General features: G+C 35.6%; 1 protein-coding gene across 1 annotated transcript; it reads left to right on the forward strand.

Moving 5' to 3' along the window:
- Window positions 1-2,892: 2,892 nt before the first annotated feature.
- On the forward strand, window positions 2,893-10,004 carry LOC101030626 (serine/threonine-protein phosphatase PP1-alpha catalytic subunit). The gene is made up of 2 exons (XM_074389254.1): window positions 2,893-2,975; window positions 8,557-10,004. Exons 1-2 carry the CDS (start codon window positions 2,893-2,895, stop codon window positions 9,647-9,649), a joined length of 1,176 nt encoding a protein of 391 aa, XP_074245355.1. The 3' UTR covers window positions 9,650-10,004.
- The last annotated feature ends 17,268 nt before the right edge of the window (window positions 10,005-27,272 follow it).

A 27,272-nucleotide genomic window follows, 5' to 3' on the forward strand; every position in this document is an offset into this window, starting at 1 on the left:
ACTTACATTTATGGGGCAGGAGCTATAGACTAAGCATGGCAAAATGACAGTAAGGGCTCCAACCATCTGCCCTTCAGGTTGCTTGTAAGACAGAGGTTCCACACTAAAGGGGCAAACCAAGGCCAGCACAGTGAACCAGACTGTAGTCTTGTTTACCCAGCTAGCAGAATCTTGTTAACAGGGGAATCATGATACAAAGATTCTTCCAATGGAAAAAGCAGGAATTTTAAGCAGAGTTTCATGGCTCCATCTAAGGGTGCTGAATTTATTCAGAGCTGACTGAAGTTTATGTCCTAAGGGCATTGTTGAAAACAGTGAAAATATACAGGTGAGAAATTGAGAGGTTGCTAGTAGTTCCAAGATATTAGTAACAACCAGAAAAGTGATAGATCAGCTAGATGTTTAACAAAGAAAACCGGAAATTAGACAACCAAGAAGTGAAGTCTCAGTGGTAGTGAGAGAAAGTCTCAAACTGGCAACATCTTATCCCTGAAAAGGGGCCTAACTTTAATTTAATCAGACTGTATAGCAATTTATGCACAGGCATTTTCAGAATATTAGATCAATTAGCTAGCAATTAGTGAAGGCTAACAGCTGGGTGTGATACCAGTCGAAGTAGATTACTTAGAAACTTAATGGAGAAATCAGGAAAAGACAGTCAAAGGCAGCACGGCCACAACCACACTGATGCTGGTTTTCGACAACAGTGTGCATTCCTGATGCTATACCATGTAAGCAGTGACATTAGAGGCTGCATTCTGCAGAAAAAAATCAACTTTATTGAAGTAGTTAAACCAAATTATAAAGAAAAATATAAATAAACATACAACAACAATTATAACAAGCCCTAGACTGGGGCTGGGGGTAAGTCTCCTGAATTTCTACAATATAACATAAAATGTCCAGTTTTCAACAATAACAAAAAAACATCTCATGAGACATACAAGGCAAAAGAAAGTTTGACCCATTTATGGAAAAGCCTGTAGACAATAGAAACTGCCTTGGAAGGACCCCAGGTATTGAACTTAGCAAAGACTTCAAAACACCTATGAAAATTATGTTCAAAGAACTAAAACTACCCTGTTTAAAGAACTAGAGGAAAGTGTGGTGACAATAACTTGTCAAATAAGTAATATCGATAAAATGATAGGGGGAAAGGACAAAAAGAAAATCCTGGAATTGCAAAGTACATTTATCGAAATTTATACAATAGCAAGCATTAGGGAATGAAGCAGAAGTAAAGTATTGAAAACCTAGGTTTAGAAAGCCTTCGCCCAACCACTTTGGGTATAATAGTTGGGGGTATATTTGGAGTGGATAAATGTATTTGGCAGCTGCACTGCTATGTGGGAACATCTTTAGATACACGGGAAGTAAGATAGGTTGTTTTTTTTTTTTTTTTTTTTTTTTGCTGCTCATGCATACATGTACATGCATATTTGTTTCTTGTGAGTATAAGAAAGATAGAAAGCAAAGGATATGAACAAACACTTTACAAAAGAAGAGATACATGAAGCCAACAAACATATGAAAAAAATGCTCATCATTACTGGTCATTATAAATGCAAATCAAAACTACATTGAGATACCGTCTCACGCCAGTTAGAATGACAATCATTAAAAAATCTGGAGACAACAGATGCTGGAGAGGTTGTGGAGAAATAGAAACACTTTTACACAGTTGGTGGGAGTGTAAATTAGTTCAATTATTGTGGCAGGCAGTGTGACGATTCCTCAATGACCTAAAAATAGAAATTCCATTTGACCCAGCAATCCCATTACTGGGTATATATCCAAAGGATTATAAATCGTTCTACTATAAGGACATGTGCACATGAATGTTCATTGCAGCACTGTTTACAATAGCAAAGACCTGGAACCAACCCGAATGCCCATTGATGATAGACTGGACAGGGAAAATGTGGCACATATACACCATGGAATATTATGCAGCCATCAAAAACAATGAGTTCGTGTCCTTTGTAGGGACATGGATAAACCTGGAAACCATCATTCTCAGCAAACTGACACAAGAGCAGAAAATCAAACACCGCATGTTCTCACTTATAGGCGGGTGTTGAACAATGAGAACACATGGACACAGGGAGGGGAGCACTACATACTGGGGTCTGTTGGGGAGAAATGGGGAAGGGACAGGGGTGTGGGGAGTTGGGGAGAGATAGCATGGGGAGAAATGCCAGATATAGGTGATGGGGGGAAGGCAGCACATCACACTGCCACGTGTGTACCTATGCAACAGTCTTGCATGTTCTTCACATGTACCCCGAAACCTAAAATGCAGTTTTAAAAAAAGAAACATAGAAAAACAGATGAACAAAATGCAAAAAATATTGGATGGGTTTTCATGCCACGATATTTCTAAATTTGTTAAAGAAATTATGTAAATATTAATAAATTTTCAAAAAGGTAAGCCTCATATGCAGATGGTTTAACTGATGAATTCTACCAAATATTTAAGAAAGGAATGACACCAGTTTTCTACAACATTTTCTAGAAAACAGAAGCAGAAGGAAAATTTCCAAATAATTTGATAAGATCATATCATAATACCCAAATAAACAAAGATATTTTAAGAAAACTAAAATCCCATATCTCCCATGAACTCAGATGCAAAATCCACAGCAAAATATTAGTAAATCACATCTGAATATGTATAAAAAGAATTATATACCACACATAGTAAATTTACTCAACATAAGCAAGGTGGTTGAACACTCAAAAGTCAATTAATGTGATCAACTACATTAATAGTCTAAAGAAAAATATATGGTTATATCAATTAATTCAGGCAAAATTATTTGACTATATCTAACTTCCATTCATGATGAAACTGGAAGCAAATCAAGATTTGAGGAAAAGTTCGACAACTTGATGAAGAACATCTATGATAAACCTAGGGCTAATATGTTTAATGATGAGAAACTCAACACTTCCTTATTAAGGTCCAGAACAAGGTGAGAATTTAAATTCTCAACATTCCTTTTCACCATTACAATGGAAGTTTGAGCTACTACAATAAGACAAGAAAAGGATATAAAAATATACAAATTTGGAAGGAGAAAATAAAATTGCCCTTGTTCTCTGATGACATAATTACCTATGTAGAAAACCCCAAAAAACCTGATGATGAAGCTTCTGGAAATAAAAGGTGATAACAGCAACATCTTATTATGCAAAGATAATATACAAATATCAGTTACATCTTATATACAACCAATGGAATCAAATTTTGAAAAAGTTGAAAAAACACTGTCATTTATAAAAGTAACTCCCAAAATGAAATTCTTAAGGATAGATTGGACAAAATATGTACAGAACTTGTATGAAGAGAATTATAAAATTTTGATGGACTAATTTAAATATGTAATAGATAGTCCATAATCATAGATTGTAAGATTCAATATTGTTAAGATTACCATTCTTTCCCACTTGATTAATAAATTCAATGTAATCCCAATCAAAATACATCAAAGTATTTTGTAGCCATTGAAAAATTGATTCTAAAATGTATGCAGAAAGCCAAAAGACTTAAAACAGCCAAAATAATACTAAAGAATAACAATATTGTAGGTCTCACACTATTTGACCTCAAGACCTGTTATAAGCCAAATCAATACAGATGGCACTGGTGAAGGATGAATACAGAGCTCACTTGATAAGAATAGAGATCCCAGAAATGAACTCACATAAGTATAGTCAAGTTATCTTTAACAAAGGAACAAAAGCAATTCAACAAAGAAAAGATAGTTCCTTCAACAATTGCTTAGCCATGCTATATGCAGAAAAAAAATCAAAACACAGACTTTATACTTTTAATAAAATTTACTCAAATAAATTAAAGCTCTCAATGTAAGATGCAAAATACATTCTCCTAGAATAAACAGAAAAGTAAAGGGCCTTAGTTTTGACAATGAGTTTTTAAATTTAGCATCAAAAACACAAGCCAGTTTTAAAAGTTTGACTCTATTAAAAGTAAAACATCTGCTCTTTTAAACATGCTGGAGTTGTAAATTACATTTATCAAAAATTTTGTAACAATACTAACCATAAAAGAATGAAGTTGTAGTAGAAAAAAACGTTGAAAACCTAGGTTTAGAAAACCTTGGCCCAAACACTTTGGGTTAAGAGAATGAAAAGACAAACTAATGACTTGGGGAAAATGTTTGCAAAACACATTTTCCATTAAGGACTTGTAATCAGAATATAAAATTAACTATTTAAACTCAACAGTAGAAAGAGAATCCAATTTTTTAAATAGGCAGAAGATTTTAATAGTTGCAAAAAAAAAGTTATGGCAAATAAGAACATGGAAAAACACAACAGTATTTATCATAAGGTAATTACAAACTGAAACAATGTGATAACACTACGCTACTATTAGAATTACTAAAATAAATGTTTTAAAGCCTGAAAGTTTTTAAAAGAAATGTTTTTTAGAGTGACAGGAACTCTTATTCATTGCTCATAAAACGGTACAGCCAATTTGGAAGAAAGTTTCAGTTTCTCTTACAGCTAAACTTAGTCTTACTAAATGATCCAGCAATAGCCCTCCTAGGTATTTACCCAGCTAAGATGAAAACTTATATCCACACAAAAGTGAATGTGACTATTTATGTTAACAGCAACACTAGACATAATTGCCAATAGGTGGAAGCAGCCAAGTTGTCTTTCAGTAAGTGAATGAATAAATAAGTCATAGTTTATCCACTGATAGTGACAGGAGATAGATAAATTCCCAGGCAGACAGGGATGAGTCCCTGGTAAAACCCAACCTTCAAGCCAAGGACATTCTAAAGCCTGAAAACTGAACTGCCAGTTCTGGATAGAGTTCATGGCCAGAGTGAGAACTTCCATCCCCATCTTACCCACTCCTTCTTGACTGGTCCTTTCTGCATAATGCCTTTTAACCAATTGAATAATGCTTTTTTCAAGATGACTCATGGACCAATCAGCACACATTCACCTATTCTAAGCCCATAAAACGCCCAGACTCAGTCTCACAGATGGCTACCCACTTTCAGTCCCCACTCACTGTTGAGAGCTTTTCTTTCCCTCAATACAATTATTTTCTGCCCTACTCACTCTCTCGAGTGTGTGTGTACCTCATTCCTCCTGGTCCCAGAAAAAGAACCCAGAATTCACCAAACTGCAGGAGCAAAAAGAGCTGTTATGTCTCTGCTTGTTGAGCTATCGGTGGCCTGAGACAGCTGTAGCACTGTCTCCCAGTCCACAAACTAGAGATTAAAAAGTGCACTGGGTTACACTCCCTCCTGCTCACCGAGCTGTGGGTGGTAGGAGTAAAAAAGTTGTAAAACTCCCTCCCACTTGCTGAACAACAGGAGAGAAGAAGCCACTGAGTGCCACTCCCTCTCCTTGCTGAGCTATGGGAGTAACGAAGTGAAACCTCTGCCTTCAGGTGCCATTTCCTCCTGCTCACCAAACTGCAGGAACAAAAACGCCACAACAGAACCATCTGAGCAACAAAATAAATGTTATACAGGGAGGAGGGTGTAAGTTCACAGCGGAAAAATCTGGCAAACACTACCTCAACCAGGTAATCAAGCTCAACATGTGCCTAAATCGTGTTGATAGTGTGCTCACTTGATATGGTGTGATGAAAATCTTGCTTCTGTGACGAAATTCTACTTCTGTCATTTCCTCTCCAAACCTCCTAATCATAATATAAACATGAGGAAAGCACAAAGCAAGTTCCAATAGCAGGGCATATTACGAAGTATTCAACCAGTATGCCTCAAAATTGTCAACGTCATTATAAAACAAGGATGTTCCCTTCCCCCATCCTTCCAAAAAAATAGAAAAAAAGACAGTCTGAAGAACTGTCACAGCCCAGAGGACCCTAAAGAAACATAATAACTACATATAAAGTAATATCCTGAATGGGATCCTGGAACAGAAAAAGAAACATTAGGTAAAAAACAAGATAATCTGAAAAAAAGTATCAATTTTTATTTAATGATAATGTATCAAAAACGGTTCATTTATTGTAACAAAAATACCATATTAATGTAAAATAATAATCTGGAAAACTAGGTTCAGTTTATATAGGAACTCTGTACCATCTTCTCACTTTTTCTGTAAATCTAAAAGTGTTCTAAAATGTGTTTAAAATAAATTTAAACATGAGAAAAGATACCTTGCAAACATGATTTTTAAAAAGCAAGAGTGACTATACTATATTACATAAGGTCAGATGTAATTTCTTTGAATCGTTAATATTTATGAATAAAACTCAAGAAGCCTAAAACATAAGAATATTACCATTTGAGTTTCATGATATCTATTCACTAGGATTCCTTTTATACATACTAACTTGAAATCAACAAATTATCTCTATAATATGTTACTGTATTATGTTGAAATTCTAAAGGTTAAATTTTATGATGAAATATGCATTTCTCCATGTATTTGTCTTTTATGTGCTTGCAAATTTGCTAAGAAAAATGCCTAAGGTTCACACATTTAGAGAAAATAAGAAGAGAAATATTGGGCATTTGCAACAAAATTGGTTATTATATTTGAAAAGGTAAAAAATAAGTTTTCCATTTGCAGCAAGATATTTCTTATACTCAAACACAAGAAAAGACAATTATCTGAATTCAGAAGGCCTAGAAAACAATAAAGTCAAAAATTTATTTTAAATATAACCTATTCACATATAAAACTAATACTTTACAATACTTCTCACATTAAATATCATATGCTAAAGGTTATTTCCACTGCCAGTCAAGAGGTAATTCAAATCATTATATTACATTCTTGTTCCTCTTGTACCATTACTGTATATTTCCTTTTACAAATTACTGGAAAAATTATTTAATCATCATTTTGTTTAATGATTAGTAGTTACTGAAAGGTTTCTATTTCATGAAATAAGTAGAAATAAAAGTAAAAGAAATTGTCTATATCAAGTGGAAATGCTGTTTACATTAATTTCTTTTTCATTTAATTTATTTTTATATTTAGGAACTTAGTATAAAAGCAGCCAACTATATACATAGTTTTGAGAATTAGGCTGACATATAAAATTTATGTTGATTATATTATTTAGACATATATTTTACATTTATGTTTCTAGGAATTTTTAAAATTTCTACTTATATATCTGTGGAAACACTGACTAGTTAAACATTAAATACTTGAAAATTAACTCAAAATTTACAAGGTACTCTTGATTCCCACACTACCTCTATGACCTCCAAGATTTCCTGCCTTTAATTTGATGGGGAAAGAGGGCAAAGAGCACAATGTAAAATTATGAGAACCTAATTTATTTGCAGAAGCATAAAACACATCAATGAGAGGAACAAGAGTCCTCCTGGACACCTAAACGTTCAAACTCACAAAGTTGGTATGATCCTAATTATCTATAACTCACATCTGTTTCTATTGGATCCCATACATTCTTTCAATGGAAAAGCAAGGCTACATCTCACTCATCCCACATCAGCCCAATGCAGGCTCAGCCACCACCAATTCCTGTTTAATTTTTTTGAGTAATAGTATAATTATTACTCAATATGATATTATTATATCATTGTGAGAAAAACAATGGGTCTATTTTAGTTGAAACTTTCATCCTACGTTGTAAACTATAACAATATTCTTATTTAATCACTTACGAGTTCTCAATTATGTAAACACTGAAGCCTCCCAACCAGGTAACTTTCACCCATTTTCATACATCCTCTAACAAATTCCAGTTTTCCTAAATTTAACCATTTAATAAATAGTGTGTTTTATTTATAATAAAACCACTACAAAAAGAGGTAAGAATGAAATAAACTAAAAATGTGAAATGTACATGGAAGAAGATTAAAAAAATCCACTGGGATACATAATTGAGGCTGAAAGAGGTTTATAAGTTATCTCAAAAGGGGAAATGCATAAATTCTTAGTAAATTAATGTTGAAATCTACTGTGATTTTTATCAGGTATTGCTTTGTTCCTTTTTTTGTTTTCCTTACTTTAACTTTTATTGTTTTTGTTGATTCTGGAAACTTCACAAATGAGTATAAGTTTGATCTAGTAAAGCAAATATTTGTAAATAGCTAGCTAATTGTTTTATAAAATGTTGTGAAGGTGATCATATTATAGTAGATACTAAAAAGTGATATAAAATTACAGTAATTAAAACTGAATGGTAATGGTTTATGATTAAGCAGATTCAACTGAACTAGCAATCAGTAATTAACCTGAAGTATAAATATGCACTTGTTACATACTAAATATTATGTCAGTGAACTACTTTATAATTCCAAATGATTGAAACCAAAATGACTTAACCGCAATGGGAAAAGGACTCACTATTCAATAAATGGTACTGGGATGGCTGGCTAGCCCTATGCAGAAGAATGAAACTGAACCACGACCTTTACCCATATGTAAAAATTAACTCAGGATGGATTAAAGATTTTAATGTAAGAATTCAAACTAGAAGAATGCTAGAAGAAAACCTAGGAAATATCATTCTGGATATGTGCTTTGAGAATGAATTTTTGACTAACTCTTCAAAAGCAATTGCAACAGAAATGAAAATTTAAAAGCAGGACCTGAGGCCGGAGGGCGGGAGACGGGAGCGGGCCCGGAGCTGCTGGGCTGGAGCGGCGGCGCCGCCGTGTCAGACAGCGGGAAGCTCAACCTGGACTCGATCATCGGGCGCCTGCTGGAAGTGCAGGGCTCGAGGCCTGGCAAGAATGTACAGCTGACAGAGAACGAGATCCGCGGTCTGTGCCTGAGATCCCGGGAGATTTTCCTGAGCCAGCCTGTTCTTCTGGAGCTGCAGGCACCCCTCAAGATCGGCGGTGGCATCCACGGCCAGTACTACGACCTTCTGCGACTGTCTGAGCATGGGGGCTTCCCTCCGGAGAGCAACTACCTCTTTCTGGGGGACTATGTGGACAGGGGCAAGCAGTCTTTGGAGACCATCTGCCTGCTGTTGGCCTACAAGATCAAGTACCCTGAGAACTTCTTCCTGCTCCGTGGGAACCACGGGTGTGCCAGCATCAACCGCATCGACGGTTTCTACGCTGAGTGCAAGAGACGCTACAACATCAAACGGTGGAAAACCTTCACCGACTGCTTTAACTGCCTGCCCATCGCAGCCATCGTGGATGAAAAGATCTTCTGCTGCCACGGAGCCTTGTCCCCAGACCTGCAATCCGTGGAGCAGATCCGGCGTACCATGCGGCCCACAGACGTGCCTGACCAGGGCCTGCGGTGTGACCTGCTGTGGTCTGACCCTGACGAGCACGTGCAGGGCTGGGGCGAGAACGACCGTGGCGTCTCTTTCACTTTTGGAGCCGAGGTGGTGGCCAAGTTCCTGCACAAGCACGACTTGGACCTCATCTGCCGGGCGCACCAGGTGATAGAAGATGGCTATGAGTTCTTTGCCAAGCGGCAGCTGGTGACACTTTTCTCAGCTCCCAACTACTGTGGCGAGTTTGACAACGCTGGTGCCATGATGAGAGTGGATGAGACCCTCATGGGCTCTTTCCAGATCCTCAAGCCTGCTGACAAGAACAAGGGGAAGTACGGGCAGTTCAGTGGCCTGAACCCTGGGGGCCGACCCATCACCCCGCCCCGCAATTCCGCCAAAGCCAAGAAATAGCCCCCGCATACCGCCCCATGCCCCGGATGATGGATTGATTGTACAGAAATCATGCTGCCATTGGTGGGGGGGGTGGGCACGGGTGTCATACCAGCCCCTCAGGCCCACCTGTCACGGGGAACATGGAGCCTTGGTGTATTTTTTTTTTTTTTAATGAATTAATAGCAGCGTCCAATCCCCTAGGGCTTCTTCCTGCCTGCACCTGTGGGGCTGTGAGCAGGATCCTGGGGCTGAGGCTGCAGCTCAGGGCAACGGCAGGCCAGGTCGTGGGGCTCCAGCCGTGCTTGGCCTCAGGGCTGGCAGCCGGATCCTGGGGCAACCCCATCTGGTCTCTTGAATAAAGGTCAAAGCTGGATTCTCAAAAAAAAAAAAAAAAAAAAAAGTAGGACCTAATTAAACTAAGCATTTGCACAACAAAAGGCAATTATCATCAAACTAAACACACAACTTACAAAATGGGAGAAAATATCCACACACTAGGAACCCAACAAAAGTCTAGTAGCCAGAATCTATAAGAAACTTACACAATTAAACAAGCAAAAAACAAATTACCTCATTTTTAAAAATGAGCAAAATACATGAACAGATATTTCTAAGAAGAAGATATATAAGCTACCAACAAACATATTTAAAAAAATGCTCAGCATCACTAATCATCAGAGAAATGCCAATCAAAACCGCAATGAGATACTATCTCACACCAGTCAGAATGGTTATTATTAAAAATTCAAAACACAACAGATGTTGGTGAGGGTGTGGAAGAATGGGAAGGCTTCTACATTGATAGTGGGAATGTAAATTAGTTCATCCACTGTGGAAAGCAGTATGGAAATTTCTCAAAGATTTTAAAACACAACTGCCATTCAACCCAGCAATTCCATTACTGGAAACATATTGAAAAGAAAACAAATCATTCTATCAAAAAGACACATGCATTTGTATGTTCATCATGACTCTATTCACAACAGAAAAGTCATGCCATCAACGGTGGATTGAATAAAGAAATGTGGTACTTATGTGCCGTGGAATACTATGCAGCCATAAAAAATGAAATCATGTCATATGCAGCAATATGGATGCAGCTGGAGGCCATTATCCTAAGTGAATTAATACAGGAACAGAAAACTAAATGCTGTGCATTCTCACCTATAGGTGGGAGTTAAAAGTTGAGTACCCATGGACACAAAGTTGACAATAATAGACACTGTGGACTACTGGGTGGAAGAGAAAATGAGGAGGGAAAAGGCTAAAAAAATTAACTGTTAGATACTATGCTCACTACCTGGATGAAGGGATTATTCATACCTTAAACCTCAGCATCACACAATATACCCAGGTAACAAACCTGTACGTATAACCTCTGGGTCTAAAATAGAAGTTGAAAAAGAAAAAAAAAAAAAAAAAAGCAAAAGATTTTGGCTGACTTAGCAGAGTTTAAAAGGTGCTCAAATTATGTCTATGTCATCTGATTTTCTCTTTCTCATCTCCTTTCTCCTTCTCAGAGTTTTCATTTTCAGCCAGATTTCCACTCAAACCTTCAAGAGACATAAATAGCATAAAGTCCTATCTACATCCACTCTCGTGTAAATTTTGTTGGAAAATCGCAAAAAGACTTCAATAATCCTAGTTCTTTTGTGTGTCTGAAATGGCAATACTGAAACTAACTGATGTGCTAAATGACTGAAGCCTGAGTCATTTTCTGTGTAAATACAGTTTGGAGACACAGCTTCACTCATGAGATAGATAGATAGATAGATAGATAGATAGATAGATAGATAGATAGAGATAGAGATAGAGATATATTAAGTATTCCTTATAAGGCTGTTGCCTAAAGAAACTTTTATATCTGCAAATCACACATGTCTGGCCTTCAACTACTTTTCAAGTTTTACATTATTATTTAAAGGGTAACTATTAAAACGTCTAAATATCTATAAAAGAGAGAATGTTGTAGAACCATGTGATGTAAATCAAGAAGAAATGACATTGAAAATGAAGTTGAATATATTTGTTTTGAATAAAGGGAAGGAATATTTCTTCTATTGATAATAGAGTGATCAGTAAATATGCAGTAAAGCTGGTGGTTGGTAGCAGAAGTGAATATTGCCTAATGTCTTAAACAGCAAGAAAGTTTGCATAAGGGAAAAAAAAGAGAAAATTATGAGGTAAAAACCTTAATGAAAAAGTAAAATGTATTGAGAAACCAGGGTAATAGAAGATGGATTTAATAATCCACTTAAAATTAGAGAATAAAAATTTTACTTGTATCAAAGTAAGCACACAGTTGTGTTTTGTTTTGTTTTTCTGAAAGTGACCTTGGAATAAAAGATGCATCATATTTGTTTGACTGGGGGTTACAGAACAGCTGAAACACAAAGGATAGAAAGAGCAATAAAACAGTGTCACCATAAGAGATTGACTGATGTCATAGACGATGAGCTCTGGGCTAGATAGAAAAGAAAAAGAAAACTGCAGTGTAATAAGAAATAGAAAAGAAATTGGAGCCCTTGATGAAACTGAAAAGATGGCTACTGACATTGGGGAGTGATAGAGCAGCAAAAATCAGAGCCTGTTTAAAAAGAGTGCAAGTTTAATTCCAAATCTGAAGAGATTTTAGAAAGTGAATACTGGGTTGTGGTCCTGGGCATGAGGTTACTAAAGTGACCCACAAATAAAGGTTATTCAAATTTAGCTGAAATTCATGCAAGTTTTAATGTGTCTTCTCAACTAATCCAAGTTTAACACAATGTTGTGATAAAATGGTTCTGTGAGTGGTCAGAAGAATCTGATCTAGTTCTAGATTCTACACACTGTGTTTTCCAAAATAGATGTAGAAATATGGATGTTACCATTGATGACACAAAGATCCCTAAATAGAGTTTAAAGTTTCACTTATGTATGTGATAATTCACCTATTCGTTCTTCAAAAAATGTTTTAAGGGGCTGAATTTGTCAAACATATCTATATACATGAGGGATATAAAGAATAATATGGCAAGATCTCTGCTTCAAAAACAAAATGTATACTAGAGATACAAACATGGAAGTAGACAAAGAATATAGTGCAGAAAAGATTGAAGAGTAGAAGCCAAGAAAGAAATAATGGAGGAGAGTTATTCTAAAGTAACTGAAGGAAAGGAGAGGAAGGAAAATAGATGTTTTACGTGAGGGAAATATTTTAGGGATAGATTTTTTTTTTAACTATCAATTAAGACTAAGCCCATAATCATTTTAATCAAAGAGGTAAAGAATGCTTGGATTATCTAAAAACTACCCTAATCCGAAAAATTACTAGAATTTCTCTCATTAATATCATATTCAAATGATTATTAACAAGAAGCAGTGTAATGCATTAATACAAAATTTTAAATATTAAATTTCACATATTCTCAGATTCTCACAAATGAATAAGGAAAATTGTAAGGCTTAAGTCTGAGAACATAAAATTTACTCCACTTCATGACCAAAACACCAAAAGCATTGGCAACAAAAGCCAAAATAGACAAATGGGACCTAATCAAACTCCATAGCTTCTACACGACAAAAGAAACAGTCATTAGACTGAATTGGCAACCAACAGAATGGGAAAAAATTGTTACAATCTACCCATCTGACAAAGGGTTGATGGTATCCAGAATTTACAAAGAACTAAAACAGATTTATAAGAAAAAAACAAACAAGCCCATTCAAAAGTGGGCAAAGAATATGAACAGATACTTGACAAAAAAAGACATACATGAGGCCAACAAACATATAAAAAAATGCTCATCATCACTGGTCATCAGAGAAATGCAAATCAAAACTACATTGAAATACCATCTCACGCCAGTTAGAATGACGATCATTAAAAAATCTGGAGACAACAGATGCTGGAGAGGATGTGGAGAAATAGGAACACTTTTACACAGTTGGTGGGAGTGTAAATTAGTTCAACCATTGTGGAAGACAGTGTGGTAATTACTCAAAGACCGAGAAATAGAAATTCCATTTGACCCAGCAATCCCATTACTGGATATATATCGAAAGGATTATAAATCGTTCTACTATAAGGACACATGCACACGAATGTTCATTGCAGCACTGTTTACAATAGCAAAGACCTGGAACCAACCCAAATGCCCATCGATGATAGACTGGACAGGGAAAATGTGGCACATATACACCATAGAATATTATGCAGCCATCAAAAACGATGAGTTCATGTCCTTTTTAGGGACATGGATGAACCTGGAAACCATCATTCTCAGCAAACTGACACAAGAGCAGAAAATCAAAGACCGCATGTTCTCACTCATAGGCAGGTGTTGAACAATGAGAACACATGGACACAGGGAGGGGAGCATCACACACTGGGGTCTGTTGGGGGGAAATAGGGGAGGGACAGCGGGGGGTTGAGGGTTGGGGAGAGTTAACATGGGGAGAAATGCCAGATATAGGTGATGGGGTGGAAGGCAGCAAATCACACTGCCACGTGTGTACCTATGCAACAATCTTGCATGTTCTTCACATGTACCCCAAAACCTAAAATGCAATAAAAAAATAAATAAAATATTTACTCAAACTTAAATGGTAACACATATTATAAAAACTACTAGTAAAATAATTCTAAGACATACATGTAATATTTCATTTGCAGTACTTTCCAGCTCTTGTGTTATTCACATAATGATGGAAAAATGTTTTAGGGTATACCAGCCGAGAGAGCATGTATACTCTAACTTTTATTTCTAATGTCACATGTACTAAGAAGACCTTCAAAATCAAATTTATACTGTATTCCCATATTTCATTTACCAGGGTTCATAACTATAAATCAGCTTTTCTTTGTGATTTTAGAATGAAAATTGACACCCAGGTTGTTTGCTGCTAAGACACAGACATTTTGGGCACATCTAAATAACTCCTAGGACGAATCTCTATATACAGGGATATTGGGTGGGAGGTATGGTCAACAAACTTGATCTAACATTGAGTCTTATTTTTCTGACTTAAAGAAAAATGTTTGCAATACAACATCTATCATACAGATTCAACTTTTGGCTTAGACTTCAATGGATTAGTCTCTCAGTTCCTATGGCAGGCAGGAAACAGGAATTAAAAGATGAAAAAGGCATGGTACTACCTTTCTTAAAACTTTTGGGCACACGGAGAATTGTTTTGAGATCTTTCTAAGATTGTAATAAAAAAGAAAAAGAATGCTTTTCCATATATTTGCCAACATAAATTAAGCTTTGCTATGTAATGGATAAACACAGAAATCAGTCTGATGTGAGTTGGCAAGTATTTATCCAACCAGGCTTTCTCCAGCTAGAACATTTCAATCACGTCGTCTGCAAGGTCACAATATTAGGGGAAAAGAAGAAACCTAGGGAAGGCACACTAGCTCTTACCTTCCTTGGCTCAGAAGTGCCTTTGGCATTTCCACAGATAATTCAGTCCTGTTATTCAATTGCAGTGTTTCAACTAACTGCAGGAAAGTTTGCAAAGTCAAGTGTTCCCCAGAGTTCCAAAAAACCGCAACCCTGCAGTGTTTGCTGCAACCTAGCATTTTATCTTTCTCACACCAACTTGTCACTGGGAGGCTGATCAGTGTCTACTCAAGGTACAGTGTGCAAACAGGGTGCAAACATACCCAGAGGGCAATAAGTATTAGATTAGCAGGAAGTAATTTGGAAAGGCAACATGAAAGATTCAAGTACAAAGTTGAACTCCTTTAGAGTAACAGATGATCCATATAACAGGAGCAGCCGTATTTACAGGAGGAATGGAAACTTCTCTATGATTAGCAGAGTGGGCCACAGAAGGAAAACTCTGATGTCTGGGCTACAATACATGCTAACCAGCGCAAGTTAGTTGATGAAACTTGTTAATGAAAAAAATGCTGATGAGGAATGAAGAAACTAAAGTTACGCATGTTTATTTCATGCTTTCTCTAATTTCTACTTTTGTTCAATTTGTTAAGGGATCCTACGTTTGAAAGTCATCCTTGTGCAATTAAATAAAATTATTGGTACCCTGAAGGGTTTATTGGAAAACTCAAGGTGAATTGAATTTAAGTAGTATGTCTTTGAATTTCCAACTTGGAGTATTCTTATTCTATCGTGTTCTGGAAATATTTGTTGTTTCCTTTATATGTAGAACATTACTAGAGGCACTAAGGGAAATAGAAAGCTGAGTAAACGTCTCTTCTCCCAACAAACATTCAGAAAAAGAGAATAGTGAATTACATTCACAAATAATTATGCAGCAAAACAAACAATGGTATGTCTAGTAAATATGGTACAAAGTGATGTAGGAAATCAACAAAAGACAATGTGTCTAATTCACAAATAAAGAAAAACTGAAAAAAAAAAACATTTTTTTCTGAAAAAATACTCTTCTCTCTAAATTTCCACCCAAAAATTCAAATGAATTTAAACATAGGCTTTGATGGAATTGACAGATCAATTCCTGGTTTTCCCAAACCCCAGAATATAATTTCCAACTTCTTGCTGAGCATATCTAATATATTGCCCTTTCCTCCTGACTCCTACTGGTTCCACTGTTTTTCCAGTCAAACTAACTTAGAAAAAATATGTTAACTGTCCTCTATGAATCATTTTTTATATTTGATCAGTTAAGGTTCATTTTCTCCCATTCGCACTCAACTTTATCATAACTGGATATGATTTCTCCGTTGTATATTATAATATTACTCCCCATACACTCTATCTATTCTTCTCTTGTTTAATATCTATTTTTGCATTCTACATCACTGCATTCAGCTGTCCTAACACAAACACCACACGAGAAAATTATTCCTAGTCTTCTTAGCCAAGCGGAAAAATAAATTATTCAGAATTCATTTAGTTAATAACTTTTTATTCTATTCAGTATTACACAGCTTTGCTTGCTTGTTTTATAATTAACCCCCCACCCACGACCCCCACCTCTAGTATTTATCTGCTTGAAGACAGGAAACATGAATGACTATATTTTGAGCTTGTTAGGTTCTTAATACTATGTATTTTGAGATGAAGTGAACTCTATATTGCTTGAAATTGAAGGAGAAATCACAAATCCAGCAGCAAGAGACAGTAAAATACTTTTAAAATAGTCTCTTCAATATACTATTGTGTATAATTTAAACAATGATAATTAGAGAATTGGTTGTATAGTAGCACATGTTCAATTTTAAAATACAGATATTTATCATTGATAGTCCCTTGTAATACTACAATTTACTAAAATAATGACAGTTTTCATTTCCCCAAACAAGAAAATTATCTACTTAGAACCAATATTTTCTTCTGGCCCCAACAAATATAAAAGTTTTAGAAACTGAAAAAGAAAGTACTCCTATTTACCACTTTCCAACAGTGAAATATTGCAACATTATTAACTCTAGTACAGCTTGCCAAGTCCCGCTGGACCTTACAGGGAAAGGTCAAATTATTTATACATTATTTTATGCTCCATTATTAGTAATAGGTTAAGGGAAAGCAACAATTTAAGAAAAAAAATGAACCTTTTAAAGTTCTGAAGTAGAAGTACTGTCACGGAAAAAAATTATGGGATCACACAACTCTAGTAAAAATGTCAACTTGCCTTTTTCTGTGTTTTATACATTGGTTAGTAATAGTGCCAAGATATCTTCTCACAATGGAAAAGAATAAATTATGCCATTATTATCTGAAATGTATGGGCCCCCACAGAGAATGCTTTTCTTTATAGATCCTGGTGCACTGTGGCCTCAGTTCAGCTCATAAAACATGGACCTGTCAAAATATCTTATGATGAGTAGAGAAGTATATTTTGAGTGTTTCAGGGGGAGGAGTTGGTTTGTCATTCAGAATACAGATTATATTTCAAGAAAAAATGTCTCACACTAGAAACAGTAAAATTATGATTGTATGATGTTATGCATTGTCTTTTGGCAGAATATGAGCTCATTCATTAAAGTAAGATACTTAATTCTCTTTAAACATATTGAAAATTTTATACGACTATGATAGCAATATAAACCATAAAGTCTAAATCACCAAGTTTTTAGTTTGTAAAAAAATAAAATCTATTCATATCCTTCATGCAAGTTTTGATGGGATTGTTTTTTTCTTGTAAATTTAAGTTGTTTGTAGTTTCTGAATGTTAGCCCTTTGGCAGACGGATAGATTGCAAAAATTTTCTCCCATTCTGTAGGTGACCTGTTCACTCTGATGATAGTTTCTTTTGCTGTGCAGAAGCTCTTTAGTTTAATTAGATCCCATTTGGCTTTTGTTGACATTGCTTTTGTTGTTTTTGTCATGACGTCTTTGCCCATACCTATGTCCCAAATGGTATTGCCTAGGTTTTCTTCTAGAGTTTTATGGTTTGAGTTCTTAACATTTAATTCTTGAATCCATCTCAAGTTAATTTCTGTATAAGGTGTAAGGAAGGGATCCAGATTAAGTTTTCCACATATGGCTAGGCAGTTTGCAAATACCATTTATTAAATAGGGAATTCATTTCCCATTGCTTGTTCTTGTCAGGTTTGTCAAGTATCTGATGGTTATAGATGCATGATGTTATTTCTGGGGATTCTGTTCCATTCCATTAGTCTATATATCCATTTTGGTACCAGTACCATGCTGTTTTGGTTACCATAGGCTTGTAGTATAGTTTGAGGTCAGGTAACATGATGCCTCCAGCTTTCTTCTTTCTACTTAGGATTGTCTTGGCTATATGGGCTCTTTTTTGGTTCCACATGAAATTTAGTTTTTTTATAATTCTGTGAAAAAAGTCAATGATAGCTTGATGGGGATAGCATTTAATCTATAAATTTTCAAGGCAAGCATTTATGTGGCCGAGAAACATATGAAAAAAAGCTCATCATCACTGATCATTAGAGAAATGCACATCCAAACCACATTGAGATACCATCTCACACCAGTTAGAATGGTGATCATTAAAAAGTCAGGAAACAACAGATTCTGGAGAGGATATGGAGAAACAGAAATGCTTTTGCACTGTTAGTGGGAGTGTAAATTAGTTCAAACATTGTGGAAGACAGTGTGGCAATTCCTCAAGGATCTACCAGAAATGCCATTTGACCCAGCAATCCCATTACTAGGTATATACCCAAAAGATTATAAATCATTCTACTATAAAGGCACATGCACACGTATGTCAACTGCGGCACTGTTCACAATAGCAAAGACCTGGAACCAACCCAAATGCCCACCAATGATAGACTGGATAAAGAAAGTGTGGCACATATATACCATGGAATACTATGTAGCCATAAAAAGGATGAGTTTGTGTTATTTACAGGGACGTGAATGAAGCTGGAAACCATCATTCTCAGCAAACTAACACAGGAACAGAAAACTAAACACTGCATGTTCTCACTCATAAGTGGGAGTTGAATAATGAGAACAATGGACACAGGGAGGGGAGCAACCTACACCAAGGGGTCAGGGGCATAGAGGATGGGAAGCATTAGGAGAAATACCTAACATAGATGACGGTTTGATGGGTACAACAAACCACCATGGCATGTGTATACCTGTGTAACGAACCTGCACGTTCTGAACATGTATCCCTGAATTTTAAGTATAATGAAAAAAACAAATAAATCTAGAAAATTTCTTTTTTCTGGATTCATAATCTTAACTTTTATATTATAATTAATAGTTCATATATGCATTAAAAAGTCATTATTTAGTCTCTCTCTCTCTCTCCCTCTCTCCCCCCCCCTTTTTTTTTTTTTTTTTTTTTTGGCAAGGTTTTATCCCCTTGCTTAGGTTACAGGGCAATGGTGCAATCCTGGCTCACTGAAACCTATGCCTCCCAGGCTCAAGCCATCTTCTTCCCTCAGCTTCCTCAGTAGTTGAGACCACAGGTGCCTGCCACCATACCTGACTAATTTTATATTTATTGTAGAGATTAGGTTTCACCATGTTGGTCAGGCTGGTCTCAAAGTCCTGGGCTCAAGTAATCAGCCTACCTTAGCCTACCAAAAGTGTTGGAATTACAGGCTTGAGCCACTATGCCTGGCCTATTCATTTATTCTTCCATAGGTATCTTAGGTAAAATGGTGAGAAGCTGAATAGGAATTAACATGCACCTAAAGATGAGATGGAAGATAATTTTATCTTCCCTTATGGAAAAAGATAATGTATGAAGCAGAAACTCACTTGCAGGTAGAAATCTATACAGCTAAGAAGTCTTTCATAAACAATGGACAGAATCCCAACATCAACAGCTGACATGAAAGAGATATATGGGTCCCATTCCTTAATCTACAGGTATTTTTGACAACCTATTAGGTACATTTCATTTTTCAAAGTAGTGGAGACAGAATAGTGAATAAAAGGAAGAAACAAACAAAAATATTTTCTCATGGGGTTTACATGATACTGAAGAAAAAGTAAGCAAAATTATAAATATATAATTATCTGACAACAATACTCTAAACAAATAAATAAAATTGGCTAAGGGCATAGCTGGCTGCTGCTGGGCTGTATGAATTGGGAATGCTGGAGAGATTGGAAAGGTGGAGAAGAAAGGAGTCGTGCTGTTTCCTTCCTGTTTCCAGAAGAGTCGTCTTAACAATGGGTTTTCCTCCTGGCGGTGACAGTAGAAACCAGCCGTGGCCGTTGATCACAATTTGTTGTCTTGCCAACAATCCAAGAAATAGTCCCACTGGGTCCCCTCAGAGAAAATATAACCAACTTCTAGCATCTTCTACTTGTTCCTATCCCCACATAACACTCTCCTTCCTACCCTCGACTTCAGAATACTAGGAAGAGCCAACCAGTCTTCTCCCTTCATGTCTGTGACCCAGCTTCAAGGTGCCCTCTCCCAAGTTTTTAATTTTCAGTAACTTTTTCTCTTCTTTCCACAAGACAAGGAGAGATAGCTACTTCCTGCAGTTACTGCTTCTATAATGCATCGACATTCGCTTTTATCTTATTTTGCTCAGATGTTCAATACCTAGTTAATAATTCTACATATTATACTCTTGGTGTTAAAATAACTTGTTAAAATGATTCTTCATATTATATTCTTGGTGTTAAAATAACTTGTTAAAAAATTATTTCTGTTTCCTAACATAACCCCTCATTGATGTGCTCCTAGAATGCTAAACTGAAATTCCTTTCCTTAATCATTACTTACAATCATGTACACACACACACACACACACACACACACACACACATAAAAGTGCCTCTTCTAGCACTCAGTATCTCAGTTCGCACTATCACACACTTTATGAGACAGAAATCCCCAAAAAATGTTCTTGAAAACTTTACCTCTTCCCCACATACAAATTATCTCATTAAAATTCAGTTAATTTTTCTTCTTAAATATCTCTCGAATCCGTTCTCTTGTCTTGTGTTTCTCTGCCACTTCCCTGATGAATACTTCCACTATATATGCTCCTCACTGTCTTTTCCTGGTCTGTAGGTAGAATAACGGTGAACTGCTGAGCTGTTTTTACTCACTGTACATCTATTCCCTTTTTTTTTTTTTTTAGATGGAGTCTCACTCTGTCACCTAGGCTGGAATGTAGGGGCATGATCGTGGATCACTGCAACCTCTGCCTCCCACACTGGGGTCTGTTGGGGGGAAATAGGGGAGGGACTGGGGAGTGGGGAGGTGGGGAGAGATAGCATTGGGAGAAATGCCAGATATAGGTGAATGGGAGGAAGGCAGCAAATCACACTGCCACGTGTGTACCTATGCAACAATCTTGCATGTTCTTCACATGTACCCCAAAACCTAAAATGCAATAAAAAAAATAAATAAAAGGAGATTCTCCTGCTTCACTCTCCTGAGTAGCTGGGATTAGAGGTGCACACCACCATGCCTGGCTAATTTTTTTTTTTTTTTTTTGGTATTTTTAGTGGAGACGGGTTTTCCCCATGTTGGTCAGCCTGGTCTCGAACTCCTGACCTCGTAATCTGCCCGCCTCGGCCTCCCAAAGTGCTGGGATTACAGGCATGAGCCACCACGCCCAATCACGTCTATTCTTTAGTTCATACTGAAACCATTGAAATATTTAAAATAGGTCAGCTCAGCTTCCTCAACTCTCAGTCCCTTCCTTAAAATACAAACTGAAATCTGACATCATCTATAAAGTCTTCCAGCATCTGTCCCTTGTTTGTCTCTGCTGGTTCATCTTTTTATTGTGTGTGCCATATACGTTTTGTACTTCATCACACAATATTCTTGTAGCTCTTTGGTTGTTGCAGGCATCTTTCAAGGCTTTCGTATATGCTGATTCTTCTATCTGAAATGTACTTCTATCCACAAACTCGCAACTAATTATCCATCACAAAACCTGCATAGCTCAGTTCAAATGTCCTTTTCACAGTGAAGCCTTTCCTGAATCCCCATATTACCCTGAGCCTTTCTTTTTTCACAGCTTTCATAGCATCAGGCATATTTCTTCAGATTCCAACTCATTGCTCTGTAATAACCGTTCATACACTAAGTGTGAACAAGAATAAATTCCATTCAGTGTCGATCAAATATGAAGGTTTAAAATACAAATTAAATTTTATGTTGCAAGAGACTATCTGAACAGTGGTTAATGCATGGCTTTATCGGTCCCTAAGTCAAAACTTTCAAAGAAATTTTCAAGGTTTTCAATTAACATGTTAACTGGATTAATATTGTTTAAAATGATTTACTGATCTATCATTCTGAAAAAAGAAATATTAATGTAAGATTCATAAAGTTAAACAAAACTGATGTTTGGACTTATCAAAATATATCATTTGTTAATGAATCTAAATATGTTATATTAGTAAATCTTATAAATACAAATTAATATTCAGTATTTTTAAAATATCTTTTGTAGGGCAGTAGGATTCCTGCTAATATTTAGGATATATTTCTTAGAAAACACTTAGTACTGAGGTTTACATCTGCCTTTTATGGCTTTTTGTGAGTACTGTAATTATAACAAATAATGATTCATACATTTTAATGTTTAAAAAGCATATGTTATACTAAATAAAATAAGTCTAGAGTTTCTAAATTATATGAAAACTCTGGGGTTCAATTTTAAACTTTTGATAAATCACTCAAAAAAGCATTTATTGATTTCAATCAGTTGGGTGAATGAATGCAATTCTAATCAGCTCTTGATATATAATTTTTTGGTTCTGTCTGGCACCATTTTCTCTTTTTGGCTATTTTTGTAATGTAGGCTTTTTATTCCATTATCATCACAATCAGTTCTTATCAGGTACTTATATTAGGTAATAGGTGAAGTATTTATAAACTATTTAATAAAATGTGGAAAATTAATTGTTTATTAATATTTTCAGAGTTCATTATAATTCCATTAAAAGTTTTACGGTATTATATAACAATATTTGAATAATAAATATATAAAATTTATGGTAATTCCTAGAAAAAAATAAATTAATTTAACTTTAAGTATTTTCTTTTATTTTTTGCTGAAACAATATGTTCTGCTTAAAAGTAATATAGTTGTGGGCCGGGCGCGGTGGCTCAAGCCTGTAATCCCAGCACTTTGGGAGGCCAAGGTGGTGGATCATGAGGTCAAGAGATCGAGACCATCCTGGTCAACATGGTGAAACCCCCGTCTCTACTAAAAACACAAAAAAAATTCGCTGGGCATGGTGGTGCATGTCTGTAATCCCAGCTACTCAGGAGGCTGAGGCAGGAGAATTGCTTGAACCCAGGAGGCAGAGGTTGCGGTGAGCCGAGATCGTGCCACTGCACTCCAGCCTGGGTAACGAGCAAAACTCCATCTCAAAAAAAATAAATAAATAAATAAAAATAAATACATTTTAAAAAGTAAAATAGTTGTAAAAATGTAATACTATCAATATGACAAAGGAAAAATTAGTAATATTTAACATATATTTTCTCCTTGTTTCTTTCTCAAGAGGTAGATAATTTTTAACAGCTTAGCTGTTTCTCCTAATATTTATTTCCTTATTTCTAAATTATATGCTAGAGGGATGTCTGAATATTTCAATTTTATTCATAGATATTTAAATAGATTAAAATTTTGTTATCTTACACTATTATTTTATCTACTGCATTCTTCTAATTCTAATGTCAGTCATAATTAATTAAATCAATATAATAATGATGTAAAGACGATTCACTGCTAATGTAATTAATGCTGTCTGATTTTTTACCTTGTGTACAGTCTGGGGGCTCTTGGACATTATTGTCTTAATTTTACATTCATATGTTTTAAAACTTTTCTTTCAATTTTTCCAATTTTTCTATCAAATTTATCATTTGCCTATTCTCATTTGAAATTTCTAAGTACATGAAATATTCTGTGAAGTCCTCCTTCTCTTCTAATTTGCTAATATCATTCTCCCAGATATTCTCCTATTCTAATATAAAGCAAATGATATCTAGGTGGTTGAAATACTGTCAGACTTGAACTTCTCAGCATTTCCGATTGTAAAACACTATTCAATTCATCCCATATGTTTCCATTTATGGTTTTACTACATTGTTCTAGTGGCAAACAAAAATGGATAAAAAATGATGATATAGTATATAAGTCATAAATTCTTGAGTCATATCAAATTTAAACAAATCTTCACTCTCACCTTGCATGTAATACATAATTTGATTGGGCATAGTATTCAAGATTTAAAATCATTTTTTTCCATTATTTGAAAAAGATTATTCCACGTGTCCTAGCACCACGTATCACTGTTGATCTTTTCAATATTATTTTGATCTCCCTTTCTTTGTGTTTGACTTAATATTTTTTATTAGCTTAACTATCTTCTTCTTTTCTAAAAGTACTGTTAGATTTTGATCATACTGGTTTTGTCTCTACCATCTAAAAAAAATCTCTCATGGGTTTAAAATACTCTCTTGTTCTATTCTCTGAAAGAATTTTTTTAACTCTTCTTTCAATATTCCTCTTTTGTGATATATCAGCAGTATTAATTTATTTGTAAAACAAATTATTCTTGTCCTCTGAGTTTCTCATAGCATCCTATATCTTCCTGAGAATATCAAGTAGAGAAATTTGAGGTCATTTATACCTTCTAATTTCTGTCTTTTTTCTGCCCCCAACCCCCTTTTCAGCTAGTTTATTTTGGCGACTCTACCAATAGAATCCTGCCCATATCCCTCTGCATTCATTGTAATTTTCTTCTACAGTAGCTTCCTGTTGTAAAAACCCGGAAGTGTTTTGCTTGTCTACAATCTCCAGACCTGAGTTCTTACTCTAGGTATGAGGCAGTTTTTGCTGCAATTCCAGGAAATTAATGCCACAGCAAACATCCCCAGCAATAACTGATGGGAGTACATGATAAATACGCAGCTCTTTTCTTGGTTAGGACAACTCATATTTTTATTTATTTAATTTTTGTTTAAAAAAAAAGAAAAAGAAAGAAAGAAAGAAAACAGAATTAAAAAAAGAATGAAGGAGAGGAAGAAAGAGGAAGAGGAAGAGGGAGAGAGAACGGGGGTGTTGCTTTATTGCCCGGGCTAGAATGCAGTCTAAAAATCGGTATGCCTATAACTGTGCTTAGTAATGGAGACACGAAAAAAATGAGGGAAGAAAATAACAAACAAGCAGCCAACCCATATTTCATTTAAAGCTGTAAGTAGGTGTGATGTGTGTATTTTGTGTATTTAAAGCAAAGAGTTCTATAATGTTAATTAAGTTTACTTGTTCTGGATCTGAGTTCAAGTCCTAGGACAACTCATATTTTTAAACCCTCAGAAATTCTCAGGAAAAATGAATAAAAATTGCCCATAATCAGAACATGTTCTGTTACCTAACTGTTATATTCTTCTTTCCCTTCTTTTTCTCATCCTTCCGTTCAAATATCAGAATTTCCTGTGATCCCTTCCCAAATGGACTGCTTGTATTCACATCTTTTTCTGAAATTTGCTCAGGGAGAACCTAAGTTAAGATATTCTTTATTGTGAGGTCTTTGCTCAAATATCAGGTGATCATTGGTAGTTAGTTCATATTAAAATTAATCTCACAAAAGTTAACAGAAATTTCTGTGTGTATGAAGATTCACATAAAGAAGTGGTCAATTGGGTATGATTTTGCCTCTGCCTCCCAGAAACACTTGGCCATATTTGCCAACAATTTGTACTATTACCACAAGATGGAGAGCTACTGACATTTACTGAGTAGAAGTGAGAGAAGCCACAAAACATCTTATAATGCATGTATGCCTCCCTACACAAAACAAAAACATCCTGTTCAAAAATCAATACTGTTGAGAATCTCTGATTTCCAGTAATATGGCTGGGAGTCAGTAGCATGTCTGTGGTATTTATAAATGTATAGCTTTAAAATGATTGTATTACTAGGAATGCAACTAACAAGAGAAATGAAGGAACTCTTCAAGGAGAACTGCAAACCACTGCTCAAAAAAATCAGAGAGGACACACAAATGGAAAAACATTCCATGCTCATAGATAGGAAGAATAAATATAGTGAAAAGGGCCATACTGCCCAGAGTAACATATGGATTCAATGCTATGCCCATTTAATTAAACTGTTTTGGTCATTCTTCATGAAATTAGAAAAAAAAAAAAACTATCTTAAAATTCATATGGAACAAAAAAAAGAGCCCAATAGCCAAGACAATACTAAGCAAAAAGAACAGAGCTAGACACATCACCCTAACCAACTTCAAAATATACTGCAAGGCTACAGTAACTCAAACTGCATGGTACTGGTACGAGAACAGACACATCAACCAGTGGAACAGAGTAGAGAACTCAGAAATAAGACCACACACCTACAGCCATCTGATCTTCAACAAACCGGACAAAAACCAGCAACAGGGAAAGGACTCCCTGTGTAATTAATGGTTCTGGTAGAACAGGCTAGCTATATGCAGAAAATTGAAACTGGATCCTTTCCTTATATCACATACAAAAATTAACTCAAAATAGATAAAAGACTTAAATATAAAATGAAAAACTATATAAACCCTACAAGAAAATCTAAGTAATAACATTCAGGACATAGGCATAGGCAAATATTTCAATGCAAAAATGCCAAAAGCAATTGCAACAAAAGCAAAACTTTACAAGTGGGATCTAATTGAACTAAAGAGCTTCTGTACAGCAGAAGAACCTGTCATCAGAGTGAACAGACAACCTGCAGAATGGAAGAAAATGTTTGCAATCTATCCATCTGACAAAGCTCTAACATCCAGAAACTATATATAACTTAAACAAATTCACTAGGAAAAAAAAAAGCAGACAACTTTAAACAGTGGGCAAAGGACATAAACAGACACTTCTCAAAGGAAGACATATATGCAGCCAACAAACATGAAAAGAAGCTCAACACCACTTATCATTAGAGAAATGGAAATCAAAACCACAATGAGATACCATCTCCCACCAGTCACAATGGTCATTAAAAAGTCAAGAAACAACCGATGCTGATGAGGTTATAGGAAAAAAAGGACACGTTTACACAGATTTGGGGGTGTAAATTAATTCATTGTGGAAGACAGTGTGGCAATTCCTCAAAGACCTAGAGGCAGAAATATCATTTGACTCAGAAATCCCATTACTAGGTAAATACTCAAAGGAATATAAATTATTCTGTTATGAAAATCCATGCATATGTGTATTCATTGCAGCACTATTCACAATAGCAAAG

This window comes from Saimiri boliviensis, chromosome 18, assembly GCF_048565385.1.
Source record: "Saimiri boliviensis isolate mSaiBol1 chromosome 18, mSaiBol1.pri, whole genome shotgun sequence".
NCBI lineage: Eukaryota > Metazoa > Chordata > Mammalia > Primates > Cebidae > Saimiri > Saimiri boliviensis.